The sequence below is a fragment of the Equus quagga genome, chromosome 14 (genome assembly GCF_021613505.1).
Source record: "Equus quagga isolate Etosha38 chromosome 14, UCLA_HA_Equagga_1.0, whole genome shotgun sequence".
NCBI lineage: Eukaryota > Metazoa > Chordata > Mammalia > Perissodactyla > Equidae > Equus > Equus quagga.
Window position 1 is genome coordinate 37,352,571 of NC_060280.1, and position 19,287 is coordinate 37,371,857.

Sequence of the window (19,287 nt, forward strand, 5' to 3'; positions counted from 1 at the left end):
GCAATTCATTTAAGAAATTTAATTATTAAAAATTATTTAATTAACCTAGAATAAGACTGTGCTACAGCTAACTATATAAAAACTGAAACCCCATCAAATATCATCAGGATTCTGGCTTTTTATTCTTGTTACTATTAATTTAAAATACGTAAAGAGACCCAGAAACAGTCAAGAATTTAGAAATCTAAAGCCTCTAAATTATTTCAGGTAATAAACCCTTAATTCCATTTGAATTTAGAAATTTTCATCTTCATGAAAACTCTGTAATATAAGATCAACAAGTTTGGCCTAAGAGATTCAGACATCCAATGACTTTCTAATTAATTTGACACTTGGAGAAATCTGGAGAGTTCATCAGCAGACAACTTTAATGGGTCACTTCTTACCTGGCAGTTCACAAATACTGTTTTCAAACTTCCCATATTACCCACCTTATTCCCCAAACTTGGTACATCTATAGGAATTTTCAGAGTGCAATAAATCAGTCACTATTCCTGCCCTATAAATCTGTTTGTTTTGGCATAGGTTAAAAAATACGTAATAAAAGTCAATGATTTATATTTGGGAAGAAGGCTCAGATCTTTGATTTTTTTTTTTAATCGCAAAAGAATATCTCTGACTAGTCAGACAGAACACTCAAATAGTATCACATGGCTATACATTTTGCAGCTGTCAGGAAAGTACTCCAAATGTTCTTTCTTTTTTGGAGACTGGGGGCAGGAGTCGTAGGAGGTGGCAGATAGATAGTCACTTCAACATATCTGCTAAATTGTAGTCATGCATGCTGGTCAGGGTTATAAAAGTATGATGAATCTATTATCCATGCTGGGTCAACTAGCTTCTCTTGACGTAAATCATATTGGGGTACATAACCTGTTAACTTCATACATGGATAACGGATAAATCACTCAGAGGCATGGACTTTATACTCAGCTACCTTTGTTAATGTCATAAGAGCCCAGGGTGTCAGAAAGGCTTGAAATATCACAGGTGTCCATCTCCAAGAGGCCCAGATTGTGTTAGTGAAAGGAATCTGTAGGATTATAGTCCAGGCAGCTTTGACTCCTCGGCTCTCTCTGGCATTTTCCCATCCCACAAAACACCAGAATCTGTTCCTCTAACATTAACATATTTTGAATCATCTTCTCCTCCATCACCATTGGCAGAATAATTAGCCATTAATTATATGTCTTAAATGGTATACCTGCATCATCTCCTGATCCTATGAAACGTATATCCAATATTGCAGCCAAGTGATCTTTTTAAAGCACAAATATGTTTGTGTCACTTTTCTAGTTAAAATTCTTCAAAGGCTCTCCACTGCCTTCAGGATAAAATTTAAACCCCTCTGTATGTTACCCAAAGCATCTATGTTCTCAACCCTCTCTAGCTCTCCAGCCTGGTGTCTTTCTCTGAGTCCTACCTCATAAATTGAGGTTTAGTCATTCTGAACTACTTGCAGTTCCTTGAGCATGTGACTATTCCATGGGTCCCTAATCATTTGTACCTGCTGTTCCCTGTCTGAGAGGCCTTCTTCTCCCACTCCCTTTCCCATGGTTAGCCTCCTCTCATCTTTCATACGCCAGATCAGGTATAATACTTCAGGGAAGTACTATATTCTGGGCCAGGTATCCACAGCACTCTATTCTTCTTCATGATTTCTGCCTATTTACTTCTCTGTTTAGGCTGTAAAATTCTATGAAACAAGGACTGTGCCAAGTGCCTATGTTCAATAAATGCTCAACAAATAAATGTACATAAGACATTTGTGGGATTCTCCATGTGTGGGAAGTGGCCAACGCATTGAACAGTGCTGCTGTAGAGCAGCAGTCATCAACTTGTCCTCAAATTGTGCAATGGCTTTCTCTTTTCTTTGAATATCATCATGGTAATATAAAGAACACTATAATAAAATTCCTTCCATCAAGGACTTCATAGATCAGTGGAAAAGACAGATTTTATTTATCATTTAGTGTAAGAAGTTCTCTGTTTGTGTTCATTTATGAAGGGTTACTTTGCCCAAGAGGGGAAGTCAAGAAAAACTTGTTGGAGGAAATGACATTTGAGATTCATTTTGAGGGCCATCTAACTCAGTGGCAAAGAGCTTAGGTTCTAGTGTCTGTCGAGCATGAAGCTGAATCCCAGCTTCATCTTTGACTAACATTGTGACTTTTGGCAAGTGATTTAATTTCTGAGCCTCAGCGTCCTAACACGTAAAATGGAGTCAGCAATGTCTACCTCATAGGGATGTTACCAAATGTGACTAGTTTGTTACTAAATTAAATGTTATAGAGATTAAATGTAGAAAAAGTATACGCTATAAATGCATATAGCAAGGACCATAACTTCTTTATCATTGGATGTCTGACATCTAACAAAGTAACTGGAAAAAACAAAAGAAAAACTGGTATGAAAGAAGATCTTGCTAGATTAATGTAAATTGTTCATTGAGACTGGGAGGCTGTGTGATTTTATTTTTGTGAGGAAGATTGGACCTGAGCTAACATCCATTGCCAATCTTCCTCTTTTTGCTTGAGGAAGATTGCCACTGAGCTAACATCTGTGGCAATCTTCCTCTATTTTATGTGGGATGCCACCAGAGGATGGCTTGATGAGCAGTGCGAGGTCCCCACCTGGGATCTGAACCTGGGAACCCCCAGCTACTGAAGCAGAGAATGTGAACTTAACCACTATGCCACCAGGCTGGCCCCAAGAGAAGCTACGTTTTTAATAAGCTTCCTCAATGATCCTGATAACACTTGTGAGAAATACCAGGTTAACACGAAGGAAATGTTAAGAATAACAACTATATATGCTCTTTTGAACCTTTATATTAACTCATTTAATCATCACAAGAGCCCTAGGAGGTTATTACCGAGACTTGAGCCTTATTTTCGGATGTGGAAACTAAGGCACAGCCAGGTTAAGTATTCAGCTGAAAGTAATCTGACCAGCAACAGATAGAGCCAGGTTCAAACACAGGCCATGTGTCTCTACTTCACTGTACTTGCAGAGCACAGGCAAAGTCCACTCATGTGCCAAATGTCACTGAGTATATACCACACTCCAGACATTGTTCTAGGCAGATTGGATGCAGAAGTGACTCTATATTTAGATATAACATATATTTAGGGGAGGAGATAGATGTTAGCAAAGTAAACAACAAATGAGTAAATAATGCAAATTTCAGATTAATAAAGTTATGGAAAGGGAAAAAAGTGTGATGGGGAAGCTGGTACTAATATAAATGGGGTGGACCGGGAGATTTTTCCGAGGAGGAGAGATTTGAGCAGATATCTAAATAAAGAAAAGAGCAAGCCATGTAAAGATCTGAGGGGAGATTTTTCCAGGCAGACAGAATAGCATATATAAAGCCCTAGACATAGGAAAAGCTTGGCTTTTTTGAGGAACAATGAGAAAGTCAATGTGGCTAGAGTGAAATGCTCTAGAAGTTGGTGGTGAGGGCAAAATGTTAGAGACAGAAGCAGAGGTCAGGTTGTTTAAGATCTTGTAGGTGATGATAATGAGTGTAATTATCACTTCTTGGTGGGTTTTAAGAAAAAAAGTGGTATGATCTGGTTTATATTTTGACAAAGATTACTCTGGTTACTATGAAGAGAAGAATGAGCACAAGTAGAAGCTATTATAGTGGTCCAGGCATGGGATGATATTAGTTTGGACTAGGATTCAGCAGAGCAGGTGGTAAGATGTGACTGATTTTGAAATATATTTTATGGTAGCACCAGTAGGACTTGCTCTGCATGCTGAGAGAAAGAGCAATTAGGCAGGACTCCTAGATGATTTTTTTTGTTCTGAATAATAAGAAAAATGATAGAACCAATTAGTTAAGATGAAGAATGTTTGGGTAGAAGTAGCTTTGGCCCTGAGAGTAGGCAGTGCAGGGAAATCATGAATTCTGTTAGGAACATACTAAATTTAGGAGACCTTCTTCACATTCAGCAGAGATGCCAACTGGACAATTAGCTGTACACATTTGGAGTGCCCAGAAGAGGTCATGGCTTCAGATTTGGGAATCATCAATTGAGAGTTGGTATTTAGGATGAGATCACCTAGGTAATGAGGAGAGATTGAGAAGAGGTCTTTGCCCTGGGTTTCTGGAGTGTTGCAACATTTAGAGGAGGAGCCAGCAAGGAGGCTGAGAAAGGGTGCCAGTGAGGTAGTGAATAAGCAGGACAGTGTTTTGTTCTGGAAGCCAAGAAATTAACGTCTTTGAGGACAGAGGCAGTGGCAGCTGCATCAAATGCTGCTGAGAGGTGAGTTAAGACTGAGAACTAATACTTGTATTCAGCAAGATGGAACCTGTCATGACTTTGATAGGGACAGCCTTAGGACTATTGTGGGGATGAAAACATAAATAGGTTAAAATAAGAGAAAGAGGTAGTAAAGTGGAGTTAATAAAAATAGACAATGTTTGTAGATTTTTGGTAAAGCAAAATAGAATAATGAGACAATAATAGGAGGGAACATTGGCTTAAGGAACATTTTTTTTGTAAGATGAGAGATATTATATCCTGTCTGTATTAAATTTACCCAAGAAAAACTGAGAGAGAATCTGATATTGCAGGAGAGAGAGGAGAAAACTGCAGAAGCAAAGTACTTAAATGGACAAGAGGTTTTGGAGTCCAGGTCATGAGTGAAGAGCTGGTCCTGGAAAGGAGAGCAGGGAAAATTCCTTCATTGTAACAGGGAGAGCACACTAGTGAACCTGATGATAGGAAAGTAAGATGGTTTTCATTTGACTGTTTGGATTTTCTCAAGGACATATGAAGAGAAGTCAACACCTGAAAGTCAGGATGAGGGAGAGTGTGCTTGACATTTGAGGAAAGCAAATAAGTGAAATTGTTGTCTCAGAGAATGAGAAAATGATTTTTCTAAAGAAATGTACAAGAATTGCTAGGATATTTTGAGAGTTCACTTGAACCCAACAGTTATAAATTTAAAGTGAGATGACTGAGTACTTCTCTAGCCATGTTCCATTGCCAGGTACCAGCAATGGAGTTGGTAGGAAGACACTGGTTTAAACAAGGTAGATTAACCAGGGCTGAGGTTTTGAACACAAAGAGGGAGAGAGGAGAAAAAACATTAAGAGTGTATGAGAGGGAGAAATCGAGTGGTGGACCAAGAAATATGTGCTGAGGGAGGAGGGAAGGAAGGGCATGAAGAAGAGTGAAAACGGGAGGGAAATGGTGAAATCAGTGATTCGAGGTCCCAATGGGATTGAAGAATTTTTGGAGCAGGGTAACAGAATAAATGATAAGGGCAGAGAGGAGGTGCTGTTCAGAGAAGATAACACTCGACATAGAGGTTTTAGAGGAAGTGCGGTTAATGGCAATGACAAGGTTTGGAGTATGCCTTGTAACCTAGGGCAGGACGTGAGCTGACATGCTAGATCATAAAGCAAGTAAGTGTCAGAACACAGACTAGAATCCACAACTGACTCCTACTGAATGTTCTACCTTACACCAACATTAGACTCTATTGTTTGACCTATAAGACCAGGGCAAGTAAATGGTGTTATATTCAAGGTGTTTATGTGTGTGAGGTGAAAGGAGGGAGAGGAGCTAGCCTCAGGAGTGTGAGATCTGTGCAGTCAAAAAGAGTCTTGAATTTAAGACGGGCCACATTTAGTTTAACGCCCGGCTGTTATCTTTTAATTCTTACTAATTTTTAAACAAGAGCCCCACATTTTAATTTTGCACACATACCACAAATTATATAGCCAATCCTAGAGAGACAAGTGATTTAGAAGGAGAAATATGTTCTTTTTTCTCATTTCGGCTAATTTTCTATAAGTCTCACTTTTCTCCATTTAGCATACCATTAAAATTGTACCAAAGTTCATAATGGAAGTTTTAAAGAACCTATCTGTCAAACACTTAAACTTTTAAATTTCCTTTTAAAACCACTCACATTCAATAAAAATTAGGCTGAGAATGAGAATTCTCTGACTCAGGAAAGTGAATAATCAGTAAACTTAAAAGGAAATATAAATTTAAGTGTAAATCTCAGTCTGAATTCATATTTGAATGATAGCTTAGGAAAAATACTTACATTTTTATTTCTTATTATAAATGTATTATATGTTTGTTCTGGAAAGTTTAGGAAATGAATATAAACAAAAAGAAGAAACTAAAAATTACTCAAAAGTCCATAAAAACAGTTGACCACTTTTAACATTTTTCCCTTCCAGGCTTTATGTACATATTTAAGAATGTATATTATGCACATGTAGTTTATTGTTTGTGTTTATTGAATTACATTTTAAACATCATTTTAAAACTTCATTTTTTAATTTAATAATATAGTCTACTTAGAACTTTTTATTCTTGTAATTACATCTTTTTGGGTTTTTTTTAGGAAGACTAGCCCTGAGCTAACATCTGCCACCAATCCTCCTCTTTTTTTGCTGAGGAAGATTGGCCCTGAGCAAACATCTATGCCCATCTTCTTCTCTTTTATAGGTAGTACACCTGCCACAGCATGGCGTGATAAGTGGTGCTAGGTCCATGCCTGGGATCTGAACTGGTGAACATCAGGCCACCAAAGCAGAGTGCGTGAACTTAACCACTACACCACTCAGGCAGGCCCCAATTAAATATTTTTTAAAATAATATTGCAATATAATTTAATACAATTTTCTATTATTTGGACATATATTATAAAACAATTATCTTTTTCAATCTTTATTACTGTAAACAATAATAATAAGACCATTCTTTGTGTATTTGCACATTTCTGTAAGTGCAATTTCTGGGTCAAAAAGTACCCATTTTAAGGCTTTTGATCCATTTTTTCAAATTGCTCTTTTAAGTTGCACCAATTTCCAGGCCCATTCAATGGCAGTGAATATTAAACTTCCTTTTAAATTTTCGTAAACTGGGTAGACAAAAACGGTTTGGTACCATTGTTTTCTTTGTTTATTAATAAGGTTGAACAGGTTTTCATCTGCTATTGGCCTTTTCTTCTTTGATGAATGCCCTGTTTATGCCTTTTGGTCGTTTTTTTTTTCTCAGATAGTCTTCAGCCTTTCTCTTACTGTTTCATAAAATATCTTTATAAATTAGGGTTGTTTTGCAAAGAACTTCCCTAATTTGTCGAAGCCTTGGTAGGGCCTTAACAGCATACTTTCAGAGATCTGTAGGGTTGCTGTGTTTTTCTCTATGGGGATGGATTTAAAATCCATCGCTTTTTTTAAACTAAAAAATGCATGGTAATGGTAGTTATGATGATAGTGATAATATCATATAACTGAGAATATTTTGTAATGTATCTAAAAAATGTATGGCAAAACATTAATAATGAAAACAATAGGAAAAAAGCACTGCACAAGCTCACTGAACGTTTCTGTTTTCACCATTTATTTCTCCAAATCCTGGCAACGCAATCTACATACTGAATATGCTGGTGATTTGGTCTGGTTGTCTCCATGCCCTCCACTGCAAGCATTTCATTAATATTCTCATTGTGAGTCCTTTTGGAAACTTCCAGGGTATAATACACAATTGTATAATTCCACAAGACAACCCATTAGGATGCAAGATTGGGGTTTCGGATTATTGAATTTTTCTTACCCTCTCCAATGTAATTTCTTCAAACTCATATTCAATTTCTGTCCCATTGACCTGTAAATAGGAAAAAAGAAAGAGAATGATGAAATACATAATGAGAGGGAGACAGGTGCATTTTTAAAAACACTTGGGGGGTAAGCTTCATTCTGGGTATGAATAAATCATACTTCATTGATGTTTGTAATTGTACGTTTTCATCCAAATAAAATATAATCTAAGCTATTCTAAAATATATGAGTGAGACTCTACAAAAAATAATTAAAGCTTATCGCATCCCTCAGAATTCTGTGATATTTGGGGTAGAGCAAGCAGTAAAGCAATACAAAATATGCCTTGTGAGTTTACAAAGAATAAACCATCTGGGGGCAGTGTTACAGTTACGAGGGAAATAATTTCCTAATATCTCTTTAAATTTCCAAGAATGAACACCAAAATATGACCTTAAAAACATCAGTGGTAAGGGCAGCACAACCATGTGTCATTTTTTGCTGTAAAATAGCACTAAGAATGACCACATCAGATAAGGAATGCCTTTTCTTTATTGGCTCAAGCTCAGGTAATTCATCCTGATTATCCTCTTGTTATATTTATTAGGAAGCCCTGGACCATGTAACCATGCCCGTGTGCTTCAGTAACAATAAGAAAAGAGCAAAGTAGGACATGTTTGAAATTCCTAGTGAGGAACCATTTTAACCACCCAACCAACCCTTGAATTGATTTGAATTTACAGAAATACATTTTAAATATAGTCAGGCAACATATAACACATGCCTCAGATTCCAACAGATATGCATACAGAATATGTAAAGAAGTGCTTTAAAATAATCTAACAAATATTCAGTTCCCATTTTTATCTATCACAGAGTCCTCAGCCAGGCAAACCTCTGAGCAAGAAAATTCTTGAATTGGCTGTTTCTTTTTTCTTGTATGTGTCTCGGCAACACCATTAGCATTTAGAAATCAGCCAGAAAGTCTAATTTTTAACTAAAAACCAGACTTTTTGTAGTGTTTTAACCTCAGTTTACTTTCCCTTCTTTAGAAGAACTTCAGTGTAGTTCTTGTAGATTGAGAGCTCCATGGAGGCAGGGACCAGATAGCCCCGTTACCTTATAGAGCCTGGCAAAAAAGAGTTGATGAAGGAAAAAAAAAGGAGTGAATGAATGACTGACTGAACTAAGTAATTAATTTATTTATATGATTTATAAACACAGAAATTTGTGGATTCTCTTCCATAAAGAATTTGGGTGTAGGATCATTAACTGAAGGTGTAATTATAACTATAAGCAGCAAATACAAAGAACGACAACAGATTTTACTGATGTGTGTCCACCAGCCACTTAGAGCATGTTTTTGAGTTTCTAATGACACGAGCTAATTGGTGAATCCCATTTTACTGTGTTACTACATTATCAAACAGCCTTAAACCAAGTTTGATTTTCTGGGCTTCAGCAACTTAATGACTCAGAAAAGGACCTGATCGTGTTAGAAGCCTTCAGCAGCTTTGTGGAGGTCTTTTGTTCTTCATATGTAAAAGTAAAAAACAAAACCCCAACTCCCTGTTTGCGTGTGTTTCCATATTAATTCTTTTTTTGTTTGTTTGTTATAACTTTCTTTAGGTGACAGAAGGAGGACGGAAAGGGAAGGCTGAATTATGGGGAGGTGTTTCAATTCTCTCAGTGTGGCTCCATGAAGCCTTTCCTTGCCTCAGTGCTTCTCTAGCATGCAGCACCTCACATTATTAAAGTGCTGCAAACAGGGGAGAAAAAACAACTTCAAAGAGAAGAAAACAAGCCTCTCATAATGAATCTCTAATGGCTCAAGGTGAAAGAAATTCTGCTAGGAAGTGCTTAAAAGACAAGAATATTTTAGTGGCATACATTGCATAGTCATGGTCTACCAAAATCTTTGCTTAACATTGTTATGACTGTACATGCTGACTCTTAGATCCTAGAGGTATTATATATAGATATCCTGAAGGTAGTAAAGTTCACTGGTCAGCTAGATGAACAATTACAGGCTTATATTTACTCCATGGGTCTTTGGTTTTCAATCCAAGAAAATAATGTTATTTGCATAATTCAATAGTATCCTGGATTGCTTCATAAGAAGGCAAGACGACATCTGGGTGGGGATGTAATCTTGATTTTATAAGAAAGCATTCCACGATTACAATAAGATTTAGTGAAATTATAAAGGAGTAAAAGATTTTAGTGTAGGTGAGGCAGTATTTCAACCTTTAATTAAGAAGCATTTAAAACATGGAATAACAAGAGCCAGCGAGGGAGTTTAGGAAAGACATTTAAGAGATTCTAATGTTTACTTTTTCATCACTAGGAGAGCATGATCTATGTTCTGCCTAAGGACTCCAAAGACAAGAAATCCTACAACCTCCTTTGGCAAAGACCTTGGGGAAATGATGAGATAGAAAGAAGAACTAAGAATACCTTCAGTTTAATCAGAAGTACGTAAGAGTGGGCTGCGACATTTGTGAAAATTTAGTAACTTTTTAAATAAGTGCACCAATACAATATTCTTTAAATATCTTTCACATTTATTCAGAGGAGTGGCTGCTTATTAAGTGATAAAGAGCCAAGAAGGATGAACAGTAACTCCTTCCGAGCCATAATTTTGTGTATTCTCATTCTGCAAAACCAAAAAATCCTGTGGTGTGAATGGCTCCCATCATCTTCCAGGAGGTTTACAGACAATCTATTGTCTCAGCTTGCCTGGGTGGCCTCACTCTACCCCTAATCAGTTTATCAATATGGCTTTCAATTCACAAATCTTTCTTCCAGAAAAGAGTTCTGCCAAATACATTTTTCTGTTACTGGTCTTGACCAGTGACTCTTCCTGTGATATTTAAGCACCCAGGTAATGCTTTATGCTGCTGACAGTTTGGGGACTGAAGAGCTACCTGGATAGGGTTCCTATTATTCCAACTCCAGCCCTGACCATCACTAACAGCCTCCTTTTCACCTTGAAGACTAGAAAAGTGAGAGGACTGGCATTTTTGTAGACATGGAGGGTCAATAAAGTAGATGGAATTTCCCAGTACTGAAAAATCTGGTTTTTTTCAGATACTTGATTTTTCTGAACCTCATGGTTGTATGGTGACAGCTGGCAGGTTTCTATGGTGGCTAGAAAATCAAATTGATGCCACACATTGTCCTGCACTGTTCTGGGCATGCAGCCTTCCTGGCATCATATGGAAGTTAACACAAGAGAGTGACCTACTCAAATTCAAACTTGGCATTTAAAGCTCTAATTTCATAAACTTTGACTGTTTTACATATTTTTTTCTCTCTAACAGCCTTTAGTTAACTTCACTGCCTTTTTTTCCCTTCAGTGCTATAGTCACCACCTGCCTGTATGATGTTATAATTTGATTTTGAGATGTATTTTTATCTTCTGAAAAGAGATTTTTCATGAATAACACATATGAACTATTCCATGTTTTAATACTCTTTATTTAGAATATTAAGTAATGATTTCTCTGAATTTTTTGTTCTTTGTGACATTTGTAATTCCATTAAAGCTAACAGCATATTAAAATCTGAAATGAATGAATTTTTATACATCCCCATATCACATATTATAATAAATGATAAAACAAGAATATCAAAGTGTTGGCTTCTTAAGACTAAACACAATTCTACACAATGAGCAACTATTGAGCGTGCGTAATGTGCCAAGTGGTGGGACAGGTACTGAGAAAATAAAGATTTTAAGATATATAGAGGTAGACTAGAGCCACAGCTCTACTGTTGCCACATGCAAGGTCTGTGCAGATCTGCTTAGTATGTATTGTGTCTGTAGAATCAATTCCTCAGTAGCATAGAATATGATGGATGATACAGCAATTCTGCCCTTTATTATGAGTAATTATGATATAGTAAACAAGACACCTCTGAATCTTATGGTTTTAGCATATAAAGCTGCCGTGGGACTTTTGCAGGTATGTCATGATCACAGAAACCAAGGCATCTGGTTTCCACGGCCTCTTGCCACTCCCAGAGCAAGACAGGGCCCACGTCACCCTGTTTCATCTGTGGCTGCAGGATATAACACAGTGCTTACCACACAGATGCACAGTGACTAAGTGAATAAGGAAATAGAATAATCAATGAATCAATAAATGAGATTTGTTGGGTAAATAAAACCTGATGTTCTCAGAGAAGACCCTTGTTGCTAACGCAGATGCAATTCCTACAGGGCCCAGGCCTTTTGGCATTCCCAGCTTAGATATTCTCACCTCTGAGATCAGCTCTTCTCAGGGGCCCTTACTGCACAGAGTCACAATCATCATCAAATGCTCCGGCAAGTAGACACACAATCATGCTCATTTGCATTCCTCTGTCCTAGTACCTTGCCAATATTTATTCCTCTGTCCCATTGGAGGACATTTTACAGCAAACATGACATGATGCTTTATGCTCCTTAGACTTGAATCTCCTAGGTATTCTCTTATTCTTAGCAGGTAAGAAAATGAGTTCCAGAGTAAAAAAAAAAAAATTAAAAAGACACAGATTTGAATCTTAGTTTCAATATTTATGAGATATGCAAATGTGGGCAATTTCTTTAATCTCTCAAAATCTTAATCTCCTCATGTGTAGAATGGTACTTACAAGTACTTCCCTCTTATGGTCATTGTGAGGATTAAATTAGGTAATTTAGGTGAAACACTTAGCACACATCTTAAGTGATAAAGAAATTACAGCTATAATCTCACATAATCCTCTTCATGAAATTATTGGGAGGAATAAATGAGATTACACATATAAACTGCCTGGCACATAGTAGGTCTTCAGTAGTGAGAGCTATTCTAAATAGTTCTGGATAATAATCTACAAGGGTCACAAGACTTATTTGATCAAATATTGAACATTGGATAATTTCCCCAATAATACAAAATATCACTTAATAAGCAAACAGCTTGTTTTCTTCTACAAAATCCACTAAAATCCTTTTCTAACATAAACCCTTCTTTCCTGAACCCATCTAAGATGAACTGCCTCGTGGATAGTAATCCTCAGCTTTCTCTCCCACATCAGGTCAGTGTGGCCTTCATTGAGAATATACCTCAACTGGACTTTCAGTCTTCTGTCCATTCAATCTTGTATTTTATTTTTAACATTCTCTTGCCTAGACTTGACCATTATTTTGCTCTGCTACTGGCACTCACTTCCCTAAGGCTGTTCTCATTGCATTCCTTACATCCTACCTTAATGATGGTACAGATAGTATCTTACTCATTTTTGTACCACTGTAGCTTCTGGCACCATGCCTTGTTCATAAGTCTCCAGAAAAATCTTCAGAACCCAGTCATTGGAGAACTCCAAAAACTGAATTGTCATTGAACTCTTCTCCATCTTCAAGTAACCCCTAACAACTGCTGTCTGTTCCTATGACATATGGCTTGAATTAATCTCTCTATCTCAGGAAACTTTTTATATACATGTATCAATAATTTCTAACTTAAATACCGAAGAGATGAATTAAAACATTAACATTTATTGAGCACCCACCACAAGTTAGGTATGACAATAAGCCCTGGTGATACCAAGACGAATGAAATATGGTTCCTGCCCTCAAAGAACTCAGTGTAGTAGAGGGAGGCTAATGAACAAAAACACGCAAAATGTTATGGGTGCTATGGCAGATGCCTGTAGATTGTAGCAGCTGCAAAGCTGACACAGAGGAGGGAACAGGTGAGTGCACTGGGAGGGAGTCAGAAAAGGCTACATAGAGGAGGTAGAGTGGACTGAATGTGTTCATGGGCAGGTGTTCATCAGAATGGGTAGGAAAGAGAAGGACCTACCAAGACAGAGGGAGCAGCATAAACCACTTCTTCAGAGTGCTCTGCTGGAGAGAGCAGAGCCAGATCTGTACTGTAGTCTTGATTCTGTGGTTTAACATGCTGGTAAACTTGGGCAAGTCATGGTGCTTCAATTTTCTCATGCAGACAAACGATCTCTGAGGTCCCTCCCTGCTCTGACCTTCTAGCATCAGAGCTTTTTTCCTCACCTACTGTTTAAATCATATTTACTTTGCCTCTCACTTTGGTCAAGGTACACTTGCCCAGATCTTATTATAGATTCTTCTACTACTCTCTATTCCAAAGATCCCAATTGACAACCCATAATTCTACCAGCTGGTAGCTTTCTAACCACCATGTATGTCTGCCACGTCCCTTCCCCTTAATCTGTAAGGTTCTCCATTAGAGAGGGAACTAAATGGCAGTATCACTTGCTTTCCTTGGCTCCACTGAAAGACATCACCATCACCATGTTCCCCATTTCTACTCTTCAAAGATTTCAAGGCTTCTAGGGTAAATAAAACATAGTTTATCTCTTTGAAAAAGAAAAACAACAAAAAGGTAATGGAGTTTTGCTCCACAGTAATTCAAAAGAAAGAGCAACTGGAGAAGGCTGATGTTCATTATCTCCATCTTTTTATCACATTTAACTTTAAATGTGTCTGCTGAATGGATGAAAAACAATCAAGTACTGAAAAAGCGGAAGTCAATCTACCAGCATGGAAGCTCTAATCAGGAGGAGGGCATCATTAGACAAAGCCTGGAGGTCTGCAGCACACAACTAAGCTGTCCATCACTTTCTTGAACCAATGTCCCTTCTCCTGGATTATCTTCACTGCCTGAAATTGTGCCCTCTCTTCATGTTAAGAGGCATTATCACATAAAAATTAAAAGCTTCGATTCTAGAATACAAATGGCCTGGATTCCAATATCAGTTCTGTCACTTGCAAGCTGTTAGAATTCATCTTTGTTACATATTATACACATTTGTCTAAATGTCAAATACTGTTCACTTAAACACTTAGTAGTAAGAAAAAGATCTGTTTAAGCTTTGTAGAGCACCTGTTTTGATCTAATGTATGATTCTGGTTATTTTATGAATACTATTTAGCTATAATGAGATTGGTTTAAAAACATGCAGTTTTACAAGAAGCTAATCATAGTATTTCTTACTTTCAATAAACACTCAAACTATAAAAATAATTATTGATATTCTTAGTTAAGATTCTAATTTTGGTAAGAGCACCATTTTTATTATTCACCTGAATGTGCTGTAACAGGAAACCCTGATTTCAAGTTAAACTTTGAATCTTAATTAAAAAAAATCTTCTGAGCTCAGTGACCTGCTAAATCACAAGCTTCAACCAAATGAGAACAAATCAATCAGTATCCTACAATTTGTTCCATTATTAAACAATTTTCTTTTGATTTTGTTATTTTCTCTGCCCTGGTTATTAAGAAGTTAGAACTTTGGACCTAGGAAAGTGATCATAGACAATAATTACTATATATTTTTTTAACTTAATTAGAAACCACAGGTTTTTTTTCTTTTAAATTTAGTAGCTTTTTATCTGTAAAGTTATGATAAAATTTTCCCTGGTATTTCTGTCAGGAGAAATCAAAGAAAACAGCTTAGGGTTCTTACATGTATAAAAAGAAAATCAACTTAGATATACAAAGTTTTCTTGATTAGAGGATTCTATAATGAGGGAAAAATATAGTCACTTAATAAATTCAGAATTGGATTTGCCTCTGATTTGGAAACGGCACATTTCTTCCCAGCTTTCCTCCCTTGCTTTGCACCATATGCTGGATGGTGTAATAACAGGTGGTTCTAATGTTTTCACTCAGCTCTAGCCCGAGGCAGGAGGTTTTCCTCTTTGGGTTTAAATATTCCATAAGTTTGAACATACTTCTGAGAGCAGTAAATGGTGTAAAGAACACCATCAATCAACGGCTGTGAAAACATCAGGATGCACCAGGTTTTTGTCTCATCAAGCTCCCCCACCCCCACACACCTCACCACCCCCATATATGAACCACTTGGTCAGTTGCAAGCAAAGCGTCCAAGAGAATTAAGAGCTTAAAGTACATGGGCAAAAGGTTTGGAGAAACAAAAACTAAATTAGTTCTGAACCATAAAATGAGACTTCACAAATATGATGATGTAAGCAGTTAGCCCAGAATATTTTCTCTTTTACTTGGGTATAATACAACCATAGTATGAGGCAGAATGTCAGTCATTCATTCTGAGCTTCCCTCTTCAAACCCCTGCAACCTGGTTTGTATTCCACCACCACCCAAAAGCTGAGCTCTTCAGGATCAGCAAAGACTTTTCCACATTTGAATACAATAATGTTTTCCTAGCCTTCATTCTCCCGGCTTTCATGCAGTATTTAACCCTCTGGAGTGAGCACCCTTTAAAACTCCCCTTTCCTCTGTCACCTGGTTGATATCCTTGCTGGTCTCCCCTTTACTGCTCTCTCTGCTGCATTTATGATCATTTTTTTCCTCTTGCCAGATATGAGCATTCACCAAGGTCTGTCCTTTATTATTATACAATCTTTACCTGAGATTTCATCACGCTCAACTGTTTTCTAAATGCCCTAGTATCACCTCAGTCTCAACAAGTCTATAACAGAAGTAATCAACTTACCTAATTATAACCATCATTTCCTTCAGGATACTCTATATATCTGTTAAGGAAATCCCCTTTTTCATATATACTCTTTACATTTGTTATCAATACTCAACATCCTATTTCAAGTCCTAATTATCACTTTCTTAAGATCATTGATATAATTTCCTAAAAATACTTCTGCCTCTATCATTTTTCAACATCAGTCTAGTCTTCATATCCTTTGAGATTTATCTCCCTAAAAAAGCAATGTTTTCATTATATAATTTTGCTGCTCAAGTAGCTTTAACTAATTTTTCTTTATCCTTAAAGAACATTCCAGATCATCCACCAGCTGTCCTCAACCTACCTTTCTAGCTACAGACCCTACTTCTTATCTTCTAAAGTATTTTCTAGTCAAGCAATTGTGCTGAACTTATATGAAGCACCTCCTCTCTTTGACATCTTTATTAATGGCATACACTCTACCCCAAATGTCTTTATTTAATCTATGCTTTTAAAATCCTAATTAATTTAGAAAAATACTTTTGAATGCTTAGAATTTCCCAGGCACTATGTTAGGTCCTAGGAATACAATAATAAACAAAACAAAGCTCTCTTCCTCATGGAGCTAGGTTCTATTGGGAGACGTGAGGAGCTCCCATTCCTGTCAGCCAAAGGCTGTCTCTTCCATAAAGTTAAAAAGATTTTTCTTATCAATGCCCTGAAAAATCATTACTCTGTTCTCTATAATCTTCTCTAAAATGCTAATAACAATAATGATTACTACTATTACTGTTACTACTACTAATACCATTTCTTGTTAAGTATCTACCACACGCAAGGCAGTATCATAAATTGAACTAATAATGACAACAATCCTGAGAGCTAGACATTTTAATGCTAATTTTACTATTGAGGAAATCAAGTTTCCAAGCTAAAAATTTCTCCAAGGTTACACAGCCATAAGCAACATGAAACTAGGACTATCTTGTTCATAATTCTCATCACTTAGTGATGGCAAGTCTATGCTCAATATAAATTTGTTGAACAAAATTAAAGAATGGGTGCGTGTAAGTGGGGAGGAAGGAATGGAAGCAGCTAGTATTTGAATCAAGGGAAGTCTAAGTGGCAAAACACTAATCTTTCTCGCTGGTCAAACAGAACACAGTCGCTTTCTCACTGTACCTGTAGTCTTCTTCATGGTCCAATTCCTTATATTGTGCTTTAGCTTTCCTGATATACTGTCCTCCTTCTCAGATAAGGCTATATCTTTATTTTTATTTTTTCTCTTGAGGCATCTATCATTAAGGACTTGCCCTAGAAGTCATTTCAAAAATAGTTATTGAAGAAGTAAATCAATTGAACCTTATGTTAAGAGGTTCTCATTTTCTACAAATCTTTAAAATCCCTTTGTCTTCAAAAGTTCTACTCACTGTTGTCAGTTTCCAAAGGAGTGAACTGCCTTAATTTCTCTCTAATCGTTTTACTTCAAACCTTGCTAACAATCAGCTGTCTCCCTTTTCATCTGACTATAGGTCACCCTTTCAGCAGTCTTCAAGATCAAACCATCAATCAACAAATATTTATCGAGTCACTATCTCTACCTTCTTTGCTAGCTCATATGATCTCTTTTCATCTGATTTTAAAAGAACATCTCTATCTTTACAACCTTGGAAAAGAGCTGTAGAGCTATATTGCCTTGCTAATTCATCGGCTATTTCATCAAGACCACATGAAGAAGTTTTCTAAGTTCTGTGACTCTGGAAAAACAATTTGGGCTGCTTGTTACAAAAAAAGGTCAGATCAATTTTTCTGGATCAGACGCTAAGGGGAAGCATTCTGCTGCTTTATTTGATTTCACCTTTCTCAAAGTACCTTAGGATCCTGACAGGGAGCTGATTATTAATGCTGTTTCTCTCCCCCGACCCTCACCTCACCAGTTGATAAAACATGGAAATTGTAAGGTTCAAGCTGTTTATGTATAACTTTTTTCAGATAATATTAACAACAGTATTATTTACATTCTATTTTCACATACATTATTGCAATTGTTCATCTTAACAATTTTATGTGGGTAGATATTACTATTATCTCAATTTTATAGATGAGTAAACAGCTCAGAGACAGTAAAGAACTTGCTCAAAATTGGTCGGTGGTAAATGTTGGTATTTTGATGTGAATCTAGATCTTTTAGACTCTGAATCTTTTCCACTACATTATGCTGCACACGTAGGTTGTCCTCTAAAAGTGAGAGATCATCTGAATCATGAAATTACTGATGTTTATTTAACTGTTTTTGACTTACAAAATTGCAATTCCACATGGTTCAACCTGATGGTATAAAACAACTTAGCATGGTGGTTAGGAGCTGGGACTCTGGAGTCAGATTGCTTGGGTTCACAGCATGATTCTCCCCTTCTCTAGTTATAGAACTTTGGGTGAGTTACCTAACCTCTCTGAGCCTTGGTGTTCTTATTTACAAAAGAGATAGTCATTGTACTCATATCATTGCCTTCACTGTACAAGGATCGAATGATATAATTTTCTAAAGGTCTAGTGTTTACTACCTAGTGAACCCTCAAAGATATCAACCATAATTATTTTTAAGTTTTTCCTAGGTCTTTAAATTCTGCCGATTCACCTTTCCAAAGAGAAACCAGTGTGTGCATGCGTGTGTGGTGACGGTGGAGAGATGGTAGGTGGGGAGATTAATGGCTATTGTTTACAGGAAATTGTATAAAAATCATCTTTCATATATGTTAACTTGTGCTTAATATTCCTACAGAGAACTTGAGTTACCCTATTTTCTACTTTTAGATTCAATTAACGTAGATCAAATAGAAACTTACAGTGACCAAAAAAAAGGTATAAACAATATATTTTTCAAAGAAAAATTTAAAAGCCCACATTGCTACATCTGTATCAGTTCTTCTCAGACTGAATCCTGGGAGTTTAGAAGGGGTCATGCATACTGAAGCTGTGGCCGTGACAACAGCTAGTCATAGCAGGGAGCTCTGGGCTGTGATTTGGATGCACCAAATCTCTCTCTCTCGGAATACTTGTCTGCCCAGCCTTCAGGGCTTTTAAGTGTTCTGCCACAGTACCAACTGGAAAGGTGATAGTACAAGCTCCAAACAGTGCATGATGGTCACACTGCTGCTGTTTTTGTTTTCTTAAATATCCTCTTGGAACAGGAAGACTCAAAAGGGTACCAGCATAAATCCTGAATTACATTAAATTAAAGAAATTCCATGAATACCTTA

General features: G+C 36.8%; 1 protein-coding gene across 2 annotated transcripts in view; it reads right to left on the minus strand.

The window, feature by feature from the left end:
- Window positions 1-19,287, minus strand: part of DLG2 (discs large MAGUK scaffold protein 2) — a 1,814,300-nt gene that overhangs the window by 586,958 nt on the left and 1,208,055 nt on the right. For both annotated transcript variants that reach the window (XM_046685982.1, XM_046685984.1), the window contains exon 8: window positions 7,593-7,643. In XM_046685982.1, the coding sequence (XP_046541938.1) occupies window positions 7,593-7,643 (51 nt within the window). The remainder of the gene's footprint in view (window positions 1-7,592; window positions 7,644-19,287) is intronic.